General features: G+C 41.9%; 1 protein-coding gene across 1 annotated transcript in view; it reads left to right on the top strand.

Annotated features, from left to right (window-relative positions):
• Positions 1 to 1,339: 1,339 nt before the first annotated feature.
• LOC106603157 (pyruvate carboxylase, mitochondrial) overlaps positions 1,340 to 14,956 on the top strand; it is a 96,526-nt gene continuing 82,909 nt past the window's right edge. Inside the window, exons 1-6 of the mRNA XM_014196466.2 lie at positions 1,340 to 1,778; positions 12,458 to 12,599; positions 12,723 to 12,907; positions 13,034 to 13,199; positions 13,374 to 13,519; positions 13,617 to 13,734. Coding sequence (XP_014051941.1) covers positions 12,458 to 12,599; positions 12,723 to 12,907; positions 13,034 to 13,199; positions 13,374 to 13,519; positions 13,617 to 13,734 — 757 coding nt within the window. The 5' untranslated portion in view covers positions 1,340 to 1,778. The remainder of the gene's footprint in view (positions 1,779 to 12,457; positions 12,600 to 12,722; positions 12,908 to 13,033; positions 13,200 to 13,373; positions 13,520 to 13,616; positions 13,735 to 14,956) is intronic.

Here is a 14,956-nt window from a genome sequence, read left to right as displayed (position 1 = left end):
TCTACTCCGATTTCAGAGCACTCGTATGAGTGTGCCAGAGCGCAGAATAACTGATTAATTTAGGAATCATCAACACCCGTTGAATTTGACCGGTCTCGGCAAAAAGAGCGTAATTCAATTGTTACCAGCAGCACAGTTAGTCGCCAAAGCTCTGGATAACATGAAAACAGCTTAACCCTCTGCTAAAACGAGTACACTGATCAGAGTGAGGTGTTCTCTCAAAGAAGCTAGCAAGTTAGCCAGTTAGCTTGGGTGCCGTTGTGAAGGTAGAAAGCTCGGATCCAGTCTGAATTTACCAACAACCTATGGAACGCCGTTTGCGTCTTTGCGTGTCAAAAAAGATACACGTAAAATAAGCTTGTTGACCAATCAGGACCTGACTATGATTACACGTCACATAATAATTGAACCTGTTCATTAATTTTTTACATAGTTATTACACATTGATTACACCATCACTCGTATTTCATATGTCACAATGATTCATCGATACGTATGCTATGATGCTGGTGAAGTTGTCTCGCGCATCTACAGTGCTGGTCATAAAAAAAAGCTAGCTAGCTCATGGATGCAAACAATGTTCTTCCTCAAAAACATAACAAAACAACAATTTGTTTCAGTAGCTATATAGTCAGCTAGCTAACTATATAGCTAGGTGTCATCATCTAAAAATAACCCTCTTTTATAAAACAGTTCTCATTTGATCAATGGTTGTCGGACCCATCTATGTGAAGCCAGCCACAAAATAGTGGACTTTGCGGTTTAGCCTCCAAAATAAGTGTCATTGACAGTGATGCAAATTACATTCTGGCACTCTGGTTTGAATTTACGAACCTCGCCCTAAATCAAACACTGAAGACAGGGGATTTTTATTGGAGAAGCCGTTTTAGCCTATCACACTTTTAGGCGATGTTGGCTACTTTAACTAATGCGTAGTAACATGTCATTGGGTCTAATGGTTCTCGCGCCAAACGGCGCATGTGCACTCCATCATATCACAGGCACTCCTTCGATATAAAGTTATTTTTGACGAAAATTAAAACGTGTCAGTTTGTCACTTTCACGAGGTTGATGTAATAACATGGCCAACTACTTAAGACATGGCCTCGGACCTAGGTTGTACCATTAGATTTAGAGAAAATCAACAACTAAGGAAGAACATTTCACTTCTCTTATTGACTTCTCAAACCCAGGACTGGTCTGGTTCGCAAGCGTTCCCGGAAGTCTCGCGATGTTGCGTCTCTGGGTTTAGAAACTCAGTGGTTTAGCTTCAGAATCAATAGCTATTTCTAGTTGTTCTATCAAAGTTAGCTGGCTAACTCATTCATAGTATACACCTCTGGAAACAGATAGACAAAATAAATGGATATATAGATCAGGCCCACTGGATTCTCTATGACCCCGTGTGCGAGCGTATTCATGGACGTAATCAAGATAACCAATAGCAAGAGGAGGTGGGCGAGTCGTGTGAGTGGGTTGGACGTCTCATGTAAATAGACTGCTAGCTAGTCTTTTAAACCCAATACTTTTTTTCTGTCATCAACCGGGACTGGTAGCTAGGGTGCACAGAAAACAAACAAAAAACACGATCTGAGGGGGACCTCCGTCATCTCACAGTACCCAGCTAGCTAATTGCGTTGATTGAAGAAGAGTTATCTCCCAGCAACAGTCAATAGCAACACACCGACACTCCTGCTAACGTCAGATAGCCACAGATAGTTAGCTGGGAGACTTTCAAGCCTATTCAAGCGTGCTAACGTTAGTCTTGAAGCGGCAAGGTAAGTTTGTTTGCATTAACGTTACAAGTCTTAGATAATGTTTTTTTGAGGGGGAGTTGTCACCCTTGCTTATCCCGAGGTAGTTTGCCAATATCCGTCCATCAAATCATATTACTGCAATGTTTTTGCATGCAGGTACAGAGCAGTTAGCTAGCAAGCAGTTGTTTAGCCAGCTAGCTGATTTGGAGAGTTGGTTAGTGAGGTGGCTGCATCAGGGGTAAAAATGGGTAATGCAGCTGCATCTCTCCAAAATTATGGTGACATTTCAACATTTAGAATTCTCTACCATCTTAAACGTTTGGACTCAAGCAAATAGTTACATCGATTCTCTATGTTCTGACTCTGGCATAATACGTCAAACGTGTGGACATTGAGATAGAAAGAGCAAACAAATCAATCAGTGAAGAACCTTGACTTTGTTGCACCAGGTAAAGTTGCCGGAAGATTCCGTCCCTACAGTTGTGCTTGATTACACTGAGTTGCACTGGGGTCGGGCAGCATGACAGTGTAGCGCAAGAAACCATGGAGCACTTCAAAGATATGGCTTGAAAAAACATACCTTAATTCAGGGATGAAAAATTAGTTGTACTCCGAATCGTCCCATTATTCCAACTGTTACACTGGGAGATTGAACAGAAAGACTGAAATGGCACTAAATAATAAATAAAGTGAATGACAGGTCCAAATAATGCCGGACAGGACTGATGAATGACTGCTTGGTGTCTGGCAAGCTCGATGGTACGGTGGACTGCACCCACTGTGATTAGTGACACATTAAAGCCATCCAAGTACCAAAATACATCTTCTTGGAGTATACGAGGTACTCCTTGAAATGAAGCAACATAGTAATAATCTCTTGGACATGAGAAAAAAGATATGGCCTATTTTAAATAGGAAATCGTAAATAAAATAACTTCTAATCATTTTAGGGCCCTCAGCAAAGCTCACATCCCGCACCTTGACTTGAACTACTCCCCGCATGGGTGCAGGTACAGGGGTCCTGCATACTGCAAAAACAGGACTCAAGCTGGTCTTCACACTGTACTGTAGGGCTGGGCGATATGACGATATATGTTGTGTGACGATAGAAAAACGTCTATCGTTTCATGTTGTGCTCTCGTTTATTTAGTTGTGTCGCAAATCACACTCTTAACGGCAATATTTTTCGTCAATTGGACGACGCTTTGCATTCTTCCACATGTGCCGTGTGGAAGGAAATTTGTAACACAACCAAACATGGAAGAGAGTGAACGTGACACGGAGCTCGTATCTAAAACAGGGGCAACTTCGGTCACATGGAAGTGGTTTGGATATGAAAAGTCTGACACGGACCAGAAAACCGTCTCCTGCAAAATATGCCGCAGGCCGGTCCCGACAACTGGCTCAAACACAACTAACCTATTTTACCACCTACGCAAGAATCATGTGAAACAGTACGGTGAGAGTCTATGGATGAGACCCAAAAAAGTACAGTCAAGTGCTCAAGACAAACCCCCGACTCAGACGTTGCAAGAGGCTTTTGCCCACGGCACACCATTTGGCAAAGAATCACAAAGATGGAAGGGGATAACAGCTGCCGTTACAACTTACATCTGCAAAGACATGGCCCAAATTTCCACGGTCGAGAAATGGGGGTTTCGTGGGTTGGCGCTAACATTCGACCCAAGGTACCAAATGCAAATTGATGTGACACGTATTAATGCCAAAATAACATGCAAAACAGCCAAGCCCCCAAATAAATAAATAAAAATATAGGTATATAGATTTTTTTTAGGCCTATATTTTGTTTGCAACTATAGTTGAAGTGTTTTCTATTTACATTTTTAGATTTTATACATTTATATTTTATATTGTTACATGCATAATTTCAAATTTGCACAGGTTCTACAAAATAAATAATCAAATGATTAAGTACCTTTTATTTGTTGAGTATAATTCAAAATGTAATGTAAAGGCCTATTTCTTATGTGGTCATTTTATATAAACTATTTATTCATTGAATTTACAGAACATGTGCTTGATCGGGATCAGAAATGGCCTATATCGGGATATGAGATTTTGGCCGTATCACCCAGCCCTACTGTACTGTATAGCAATGTTAGGAATGTCACTGTGAATTAATTTGCTATTGTACAGTTGAAGTCGGAAGTTTATACACCTTAGCCAAATACATTTAAACTCAGTTTTTCACAATTCCTGACATTTAATCCTAGTAAAAATTCCCTGTTTTAGGTCAGTTAAGATCACCACATTTTAAGAATGTGAAATGTCAGAATAATAGTAGAGTGATTTATTTCAGATTATTTCTTTCATCACATACCCAGTGGGTCAGAAGTTTACATACACTCAAATAGTATTTGGTAGCATTTCCTTTAAAATTGTTTAACTTGGGTCAAATGTTTCAGGTAGGCTTCCACAAGCTTCCCACAATAAGTTGGGTGAATTTTGGCCCATTCCTCCTGACAGAGCTGGTGTAACTGAGTCAGGTTTGTAGGCCTCCTTGCTCGCACACGCTTTTTCAATTCTGACCACAAATGTTCTATAGGATTGAGGTCAGGGCTTTGTGATGGCCGCTCCAATACCTTGACTTTGTTGTCCTTAAGCCATTTTGCCACAACTTTGGAAGTATGCTTGGGGTCGTTGTCCATTTGGAAGACCCATTTGCGACCAAGCTTTAACTTCCTGACTGATGTCTTAAAATGTTGCTTCAATATATCCACATAATTGTCCTCCCTCATGATGCCATCTATTTTATGAAGTGCACCAGTCCCTCCTGCAGCAAAGCACCCCCACAACATGACGCTGCCACCCCTGTGCTTCACGGTTGAAATGGTGTTCTTCGGCTTGCAAGCATCCCCCTTTTTCCCTCCAAACATAATGATGGCCAAACGGTTCTATTTTTGTTTCATCAGACCAGAGAACATTTCTCCAAAAAGTACGATCTTTGTCCCCATGTGCTTTTTTATAGCGGTTTTGGAGCAGTGGCTTCTTCCTTGCTGAGCGGCCTTTCAGGTTATGTCGATATAAGACTCGTTTTACTGTGGATATAGACACTTTTGTACCGGTTTCCTCCAGCATCTTCACAAGGTCCTTTGCTGTTGTTCTGGGATTGATTTGCACTTTTCACACCAAAGTATGTTCATCTCCAGGAGACAGAACGCATCTCCTTCCTGAGTGGTATGACGGCTGCGTGGTCCCATGGTGTTTATACTTGCATACTATTGTTTGTACAGATGAACGTGGTACCTTCAAGCGTTTGGAAATTGCTCCAAGGATGAACCAGACTTGTGGAGGTCTACAATTGTTTTGGTTGATTTCTTGTGATTTTTCCATGATGTAAAGCAAAGAGGCACTGAGTTTGAAGGTAGGCCTTGAAGTACATCCACAGGTACACCTCCAATTGACTCAAATGATGTCAATTAGCCTATCAGAAGTTTCTAAAGCCATGACATCATTTTCTGGAATTTTCCAAGCTGTTTAAAGGCACAGTCAACTTAGTGTATGTAAACCTCTGACCCATTGGAATTGTGATACAGTGAAATAATCTGTCTGTAAACAATTGTTGGAAAAATTACTTGTGTCATACACAAAGTAGATGTCCTAACCGACTTGCCAAAACTATAGTTTGTTAACAAGAAATTTGTGGAGGGGTTGAAAAACAAGTTTTAATGACTCCTACCTAAGTCTATGTAAACTTCTGACAGCAACTGTGTGTGTATATATATATATATATAATTCTTTTTATTTTTTTTGACAACTGCAAACTTCAACGAGTAGGGCATTCTAGGAGTTGGTGTTATGGAAATCTATGACATCATCGGCCTCCCCCTTGCTTGAGGAACAATGGAGAACAAAAGAGGAAAGGCCCAATCCTTTTTATTCTATATCATTACATACCTGGACCACCTATTGAGATTATCCTTTTTGTTAAATAAATTGGGTGTTTAAATTAGGTGGAAAGGAGATTGGAGTGCCACTTCAACAAGGCATTCTGCCTTATCCCAAGGGTTCTCAGCTCGTCGGGACCATGTGAACTAGAAAATCTTTCAAATAAAAAGGATACTTACTGTAGTAGATTTGCACAGACCCATACGGCTGTGTGCCTCCAGCCGACGAACTACACTTCCTCCCAAGTTACGCTTACGCACAGGTCTTCGAGCACACTAGGTGGCTAATTAGCACAGGTGGTCACTTCTGTTTTCGATAAACAAGCACTAACATGGAGGTAAGGTCGTGTGGGAACCTCATTTTATTATTTTTTTGCTGAAATGAAATATACGTTCCTTATGTTAACAATATTGTACCGCAATCGATGTGTTAATCAGACAGTGTTGGTGCTCTTAACAAAACTCCCCTGGCCAGAAAATGAATAGACGCTAAAGATAGGTCGTCACTAGCTTCCATACCCAGAAAGTCTTAAATTGTAGAAATGAGTGGGGTTTATCTTCTTAAAATGTGATTTTAACCTTAGGCACAAGTTTAGCAGTGTGGTTAACTCTAACTTTACATTAAGACCAAAAACACAATTTTTGTAGACATTTTATGACTTTGTGGCTGTGGAATGTGACTTTGTGGCTGTGGAATGTGACTGTGGATATTAGAAGCTAGTAGACGGCTCCTGTTGACTCGTTCTCATATAGGCCTAGCAGTGTTCTTCCATCACTTTCCTGGGGACCAATAAAGTGTCCAGGGCCTGGTTTCCCGCTAGCGCTGGGTCTTAGGCTTGTGAGTGTTTTTAATGATGCATCTTTCCTACAATTTGAAGCATATTTTTATAACCTTGCTTGTTTGTATCAGTTGGCAAACATTGGCAACTTTATATTTGTAGTCAACTTTGTTGTGAGGTTATCGGCAGTCACCGAGACAATCTCATGGTTTATCCATGTTTAGTGTAGATGTTCCGTATATAAAGTGACATGGGAGGGCAAAAAAGCAACTATCGACGCACTTAGCTGTTCTATTACTTAAATTCTACGTTAATAACGATGGTTTTGGGAAACGGCTCAGATTTAAAGATGCTCCTACGAAGGTTCTAACGTTGAACCTAGCCTTAAGATTCTTTAGGGAAACCGGGCCCTGGCCAGTCCAAAGTGCAGACCAGACCCTTGGCTTGGGTCTGCAGGACCAATCTGAAGAACACTGCCACAGTAGCCTATATTGTGCATTAGTAACCCAACCATCTATTGTGATATTTTCTAATGGTTTCTACTTTTTTCACCTCTTACTAACAAACTGCTGTCCCTACATTTTCAGTCTGCAACATTGCTACATTCATGGTTACAAATGGCATTTAGGCCTAGGTTCAAGTTACCCTTGGCAGGCTTACAGCGATACTGAACACATGGCTGGGAAAGAGACTAGGTTCAAATATGGGAATCTTTACACAGCCGATATTTGTTTCATCCTGCAGTGTATTTACATGTACTGTCTTAAAGGGAATGATCAGCAGGAATCAAACTTAATTAGATGTTTTTCTAATTTAGATTGTTCCATTAATTGGTAATTGAGGCCTATTCATATAGCTGGATCTATACAATATCCACTGAAGTTTATACCATTTCAAACCTCAAAGTGATCTGTCTACTAGATAGTATCTGTTAATTGAGCAGGAATAATGTTTGTTGCAGAAACCTGTTCAAATTTTACTGGTCACATACACATGGTTAGCAGACGTTAATGTGAGTGTAGCGAAATGCTTGTCCTTCTAGTTCCCACAGTGCAGTAATATCTAACAATTCCTCAACAACTACCTAATACACACAAATCTAAAAGGGTGAATGAGAATATGTACATATAAATATATGGATGAGCGATAGGCGGCATAGGCAAGATGCAGTAGATGGTATAAAATACAGTATATACATGTGATATGAGTATGTTTACATATCTTACATTACAAGTGGCATTGTTTAAAATGACTAGTGATCCATTTATTAAAGTGTCCAGTGATCGGGTCTCAATGTGGGCAGCAGCTTTACTGAGCTAGTGATGGCTGTTTAGCAGTCTGATGGCCTTGAGATAGCTGTTTCTCGGTCCCAGCTTTGATGCACCTGTGCTGACCTCGCCTTCAGGATGGGGTGGCAGGTAGCCTAGTGGTTAGAGCGTTGGACTAGTAACCGAAAGGTTGCAAGATCAAATCCCCGAGTTGACAAGGTAAAAAAATCTGTCGTTCTGCCCCTAGGCAAGTCAGTTAAGAACAAATTCCTAGGCCGTCATTGAAAATATGAATTTGTTCTTAACTGACTTGCCTAGTTAAACAAAGTCAACAAAAAAAATAGCGGTGTGAACAGGCAGTGGCTTGGGTGGTCATACTGCTATCATCCAGAAGGTGAGGTCAGTACAGGTGCATCAAAGCTGGGACCGAGAGATTGAGAAATGGCTTCAGCTACCTTGTCAAAGGTAGACTTCCCGCAGCACTCTTCTCAGTAAGTCAGAGGTCATTCTTATCTGTTTAATGGTTGTCTACAACATGAACTCCTTGCACTACAATTGTCATTTATATAACTCACCAAGTTTCCGCAAGAAAAAAAGCTGTCGAATGAAGGTGTTGAGTGATTGTCAAGAGCATGTCGGATCTGGAGTTATCTGTTCCAGATGAGTTGATAAAGTTGAGGCTTTGTGTTTCTTCAACAGCGCTTCCATACCTGTATGTTTATACCTGCATGGTATACCCGCATGGGGGGGGGGGGTTTAGCCAACAACTTTGTCCTGTTACAATTGTACTCCGGTTACAATCAGTACTTTCATCAAAAGTATCTCTTGGGTACTGCATTCCAGAATGTTTAGGATTTAGCCTAGTCTTGATGTAATAAAACAACTTTTGTGAAGCTAAAAATGAACACGCTACAACTTTGTTGTTTTGTTAGTGGGCTATAGGCCTAGTAATGTATGCCACATCACTTTGTTGAACTGGGTTGGTGTTTTTATGCATGTTAAATCTGGTTTTAAGACAATTTCCCTAACATGTTCAGTCATGTTGACTCCCCATTCTCGTATTTCTGTTCTGTTGTGGAGTGGAAAAGACCAGCACAGAGACTAATGTAGGCACATTTTATTGAAAATGTAAACCACCTTGTTCTGCCTGTCGTAGCCCGTTTTCATAGTTGTCAGCAGACTGACCTTGTTTAACTATTTCTCTATTAGTGTCTTCTTTCCAGACGAGAAATGGCCCAGCCTAGTTGTCACAATGTTGACTACTCTAACTGGCACCTTGTCCTACCCTTGACTGTACACATTTGACTCTCCAATGAGGTAATACTACATCATTTTAAATGCATTTCATTGGCTTTGACAAACCAACCTTTTGTTCTCTCTCTGTGTAGTATTAATAACTCATCGGTGAGTCAACTTTGTCTGGAAAGAAGACACTGTAGGTGAGAATGGAGAGACTGTTCAACAAGGTCAGTCTGCTGACAGGTGCTCCTTGGTGCCAGACTTTCTCTCCAGAGCCCTCGTTAAGCCATAAAGCAAACACACCCCGTCAGCTTGACTCCAGAACACACTGAATTACATTTGCAGCCTATTCTTGTCGGGGAAAAAAACTGAGCAGAAATGGTTGACGGGTGAAATTTAGTTGGAGGCAAAAATGTGCAAGGCTGTATTACAGTAGGCTGCCCTTTACCAAGTGATTGGACAAGAGGAATGTCATCAAGAATATAGTCTTTCATTTGGCCCACTTCCATTCATTCAGCCACAGACTTTATTTAGGATCACAAGTGCTGAGCTGACTGATCAATGACAATCTTTAGCTCCTGTTAAAACATTTGCTGTTTAGACCTAGCGTTTTGTGTTTGGATGGACTGTTATGATCCAGGGCCCGGTTTTCAGATGGTGATGGAATTTAGGCTTACGAGGGTTTTAACGACGCAATTTTCTCACAACGGCTGAAGATGTAACATGCGTTTGCCAAAACACCACGCAGAGAGAACGGTCACTAAGTGCATCGTCGGAGCGTGTCGATACTGATCGGATCGAAAGAAAGGGAGCGCTGCTCTCAGATCAGCTTTCTCCATTCAAATCTTACCGCTTAACATCATTATTTCACAATACTGACGATGGATCAGCTCCTAAAGAGAGATTACCACCTATGGTTGCAAATATTGAGGCGGCTTAATTATACTGAGCAAAAATATAAACGCATCATGTAAAGTGTTGGTTTCATGAGCTGAAACAAAAGATCCCAGAAATGTTCCATGCGCACAAAATGCTTTTCTCGAATTTTCTGCACAAATTTGTTTACATCCTTGTTAGTGAGCGTTTCTCCTTTTGCAAAGACAATTTACCTGCGGGATCATCTGAGACCAGCCACCTGAACAGCTGATGAAACTGTGGGTTCGCACAACCATAGAATTTCTTATACAAACTGTCAGAAACCGTCTCAGGGAAGCTCATCTGCGTGCTCGTTGTCTGCACCAGTGTCTTAACCGGACTGCAGTTTTGCGTCGTAACTTACTTCAGTGGGCAAATGCTCACCTACGATGACCACTGGCGTGCTGGAGAAGTGTGCTCTTCACGGATGAATCCCGGTTTCAACTGTACCGGTCATATGGCAGATGGTTTGCTGATGTCAACGTTGTCAACACAGTGCCCCGTGGTGGAGTTGGTTATTACACTCAGCTATGGGCAGGCATAAACTACGGACAACGAACACAATTGCATTTTATTGATGGCAATTTGAATGCACAGAGATACTGTGATGAGATCCTGAGGCCCATTGTCAAGTCATTTATCTGCTGCCATCACCTCATGTTTCAGTATCATAATGCACGCCCCCCCCCATGTCGCAAGGATCTGTAACACAATTCCTGGAAGCTGAAAATGTCCCAGTTCCATGGCCTCCGTAGTCACCAGATATGTCACCCATTTGAGCATGTTTGGGATGCTCTGGATCAACGTGTACGACAGCGTCTTCCATTTCCCGCCAGTATCCAGAAACTTCACACAGCCATTGAAGAGGAGTGGGACAACATTCAACAGCCTGATCAACTCTATTCGAAGGAGATGTCGTGCTGCTTGAGGCAAAAGGTGGTCACTGGATACTGACTGGTTTACTGATCTCCGACCCTACTTTTTAATTTATTTTGTAATACATTTTTTTTAAAGGTGTCTGTGACCTGCCAATGTATATCTGTATTCCCAGTCATGTGAACTCCATAGATTTACGGCCTAATTTATTTCAATTGACTGATTTCCTAATATGAACTGCAACTTTTGAAATATAGTTTTTTATTTTTGTTCAGTCTACAATGCTGACCCAATAAAAAATCATAAAATCACCGATTTTTGGCACATTATTGAGCACATTTTAGGCTACACATTAAATACAGTATATTGAGTCAAATTAGACAGTAACCTGCAAGTAGCAAAATAGAACTCAATTGTTTGAACATGAAATGTAACTTAAAATATGATTGAAATTGGCCTATAGCCTACGGTTTATTTTAATGCCGTCATCTCGCTTTTCATTTGAAGCATATTTTATACGTCGCTTGTTTGTATCAATTGCAAAGACATGGGCAACTTTTGCATTTGTAGTCAACTTTTGTTCAGAAGTAATCGGCAGCCACAGAGATGGATAAACCATGTGATTATATGTTTAGCAGAGAATCTTCTGTGTATAAAGTGATGCGGGGTGGGCAAAAAAGTATCTGACGCACTTAGCTGCTCTGAGTGGTTTAATATTGATGCGTTTGGGAAACGGCCCAGAGATTTAACGATGCTCCTACGAAGGTTCTAACGATTAACTTAGCCTTAAGATGCGTTTTGGAAACCGGGCCCTGTTGTATAGACCCTGATCAACCTCTTAGTGTTGATCAGTTGGCCTGTTCATGTGAATACTTATGCAGATTTTGGTATATCCTTGAACTGGATCTGTAGAACTGCTGGTCGAACCATGTAGTCTGAACTTTGTTATCCTACTGGAGTTAAATGCGGCTTCTGTGTCAGAGGACCAGTCTCATGATGGTTACAACAGGCCAACAGTTTTTGGATACTCCAAAGGGTTTTGATTGCTTTGTGAGCTAGGGTCGTGGGTTAGCACAGTTGGACATTCAACAATTTATATTTAACTCTTAAGTTCAAGTTCACACCTGTTCATTTCCCCTTGGCTGTTTTCTTAAGGAATCAGCTATTGCCAAATTGAGCTAATAACTAGAGGCTAACCAATTTCTTAGGCAAATTTTCTCTGGCTATTGCAGTCTTCTTCGGAATAATGGGAATGTTTAACATTTCTACTCGTCTCCAGAAGTCTGTGGTCAGAATGTTCTAGATTAAGGCTGTCTCTGTCCACTCCCCACCACTCTCCTTACTCTCTTCCTTGCACTCCTTCCAAGGCAATTCTGTCTTTTGGTGTCTTGTGCAGATATTTTTAATCACTGTACTTTACTGATGCCAGTGGTATGTAAACGGACATTTCTACAGTTTAGTCAGCTGTCTACTATTCCCAAATTCTTTCCAAGGTAAAGGAAGCATTAGCTATAAATCGCTAACGATTAGATAGTCCTGTCCGCATCTTTTAATGCAACATTTGTCTGCTTTTACAGCTATAGGCGATCTCCTTGACAAGGTTGACATTTTTACTGTCTTAAGTTAGACTACATACTACTGTATGCATGGGCTGTCAGTTGTTTACCAGTTCCTTCCTGTTGTTGCCCCCGTCCCCCCATCCTCGACCTGTGTAGATGCTGCTGCAGGTTGGAGGCATGCGTTCGGCCCTGGGGCTGCTGGCTGTCAGGAGGGCATGCTGCCTGTCCCGCTCCAACAACACCTCCACTCATACTCTGGAGTACAAGCCCATCAAAAAGGTTATGGTGGCCAACAGAGGTACAGTAACCATTCGCCCACCCTGGCCATTCTGTAGACACTGAAATGTCAGCCAAAGTCTTATAGCTAGTTTTCTCTCACCACATAATTCAATCCCCAGCTGACTAATCCAACCGCTTGTAGGTGAGATTGCTATCCGTGTGTTTCGGGCCTGCACTGAGCTGGGGATCCGGACGGTGGCTGTCTACTCTGAACAGGACACAGGCCAGATGCACAGGCAGAAGGCAGATGAGGCTTACCTCATAGGGAAGGGCTTGCCGCCCGTGGCTGCATACCTGGACATCCCTGACATCATCAAAGTGGCTAAGGTCTGATATTTTAATATGCGTCTTTTCAAACTTTTCTGAACCAATTCTTACTACGTTTTAAGATCACACCTTTACGCTGTCTTGCCACAACTTTGTCGTATCATATATTTAATATTTTATTCTCAGGAGAATGATGTGGATGCCATCCACCCTGGGTACGGCTTCCTGTCTGAGCGATCAGACTTTGCCCAGGCGTGTGCCGATGCTGGGGTACGCTTCATTGGCCCTTCCCCTGAAGTGGTGCGCAAGATGGGAGACAAAGTGGAAGCTCGAGCCATCGCTATCCGTGCAGGTAGGCTAGACGCTCACTGCCATTCTCAGGACTGTCTGATTGATGTTTGTTTCATCTGAGTTTTTTAGGTTTTTAATTCTTTCATCAGAATCAAACATACAGTCTTGCGTACAGTTAAGTAAAACTTTAGTTACACTCAGCTAACCTCATGTTGTTTGATTTGTTTTCTTCCAGGAGTCCCAGTGGTACCAGGGACAGACGGCCCCGTCACTTGCCTATCGGAGGCCCAGGAGTTTTCCAACACCTATGGCTTTCCCATAATCTTCAAGGCTGCCTATGGCGGTGGGGGCAGGGGGATGAGGGTGGTCAAAGAGTACGAGGTGAGTAGAGATACCCGCGAGTAAGTAGGCGCTCCAATCTGAGTGTTTTGTCTTCGTGCTGTTTAACTTGTTGATCCCCGTCGGTGGACGTGTGTAGGAGCTGGAGGAGAACTATCAGCGTGCGTACTCTGAGGCCCTGGCGGCGTTTGGGAACGGTGCTCTGTTCGTGGAGAAGTTCGTTGAGAGACCCAGACACATTGAAGTGCAAATCCTGGGTGAGTTTGTTTGCTCGACTATTTTTGGGGGACATTATGATTCTGTATTTTACTAGGATTCCCACTAGCTACTACAAAAGCAGCAGCCGCTCTTCCTAGGGCCCACACAAAACATGACATAATAAAGAACATTAATGGACAAGAACAGCGCAAGGACAGAACTGCATACATTTAGAGTAAGAATACACACTTGAATATTTTCCATGCATCAAGCATTCATTATTATGGCTGTACTGCAGCCATTCGTTTTCCCATATTGCGATCCTTTGTTCCTGTTACAATTGCTTTGTCCTAAGCAGGTCCTGCCATCCTAATCTCACAGCACCAGTTGTTCTGTAAACACCAGAGAGAATCTCACATCAGGAACCATCCGTGTCCTTGGTTCCTCCTTTTTGACGTCAATGCTATGCATAATCATGTGATTCATGGATGCTACTGAATGCAAGTGCAACACATGGAAATGCAATAATCATGTTGAGTTTCACCCCGTTAACTCCTGCTCAGTTTCCCTGGTGTGGACAGAGCCTCGTTGTATGGAGCTGCAACAAAGTTTCAGCCCAGCTATGTTCCCCTGATGTGAATGCAGCAACCTTGACCCGGATGGAGTTGCACCACACTCAGCCAAGTCCCCCTGATGTGAATATAACTACTTTGTCATCTACAGTTACCGCCGTCAATTGGTTTCCTGGGGTAACATGTAATCTCTTGAATCGTATGGAGTTGCGCCAAAGTTTCACTCCCGCTAGGTTCCATTACATGAATGCAGCAAATTTGAATCGTGTGGAGTTTCCTCCTGCTAAAGGTTCAACTTAATGGTTTCCACCTCAGCAACTTGTCTTACTTTTCCATTTTCATTCCCCAGCAGCATCCAACAATATACAGTGCATTCAGAAAGTATTCAGACCCCTTGACTTTTTCCACATTTTGTTATGTTACAGCCTTATTCTAAAATTGATTAAATACCCCATAATGACAACGCAAAAACAGGTTTTTAGAAATGTTTGCAAATGTATAAAAAAAATGTATGAAATATCACATTTACATTAAGATTCAGACCCTTTACTCAGTACTTTGTTGAAGCACCTTTGGCAGCGATTACATCCTCGAGTCTTCTTGGGTATGACTCTACAAGCTTGGCACACCTGTATTTGGGGAGTTTCTCCCATTCTCTGCAGATCCTCTCAAGCTCTTTCAGGTTGGGAGCATCGCTGCACTTCTATTT

This window comes from Salmo salar, chromosome ssa04, assembly GCF_905237065.1.
Source record: "Salmo salar chromosome ssa04, Ssal_v3.1, whole genome shotgun sequence".
Lineage (NCBI taxonomy): Eukaryota > Metazoa > Chordata > Actinopteri > Salmoniformes > Salmonidae > Salmo > Salmo salar.
The sequence above is the reverse complement of the archived record's forward strand: the minus strand, read 5'-3'. Positions and strand labels throughout refer to the sequence as shown.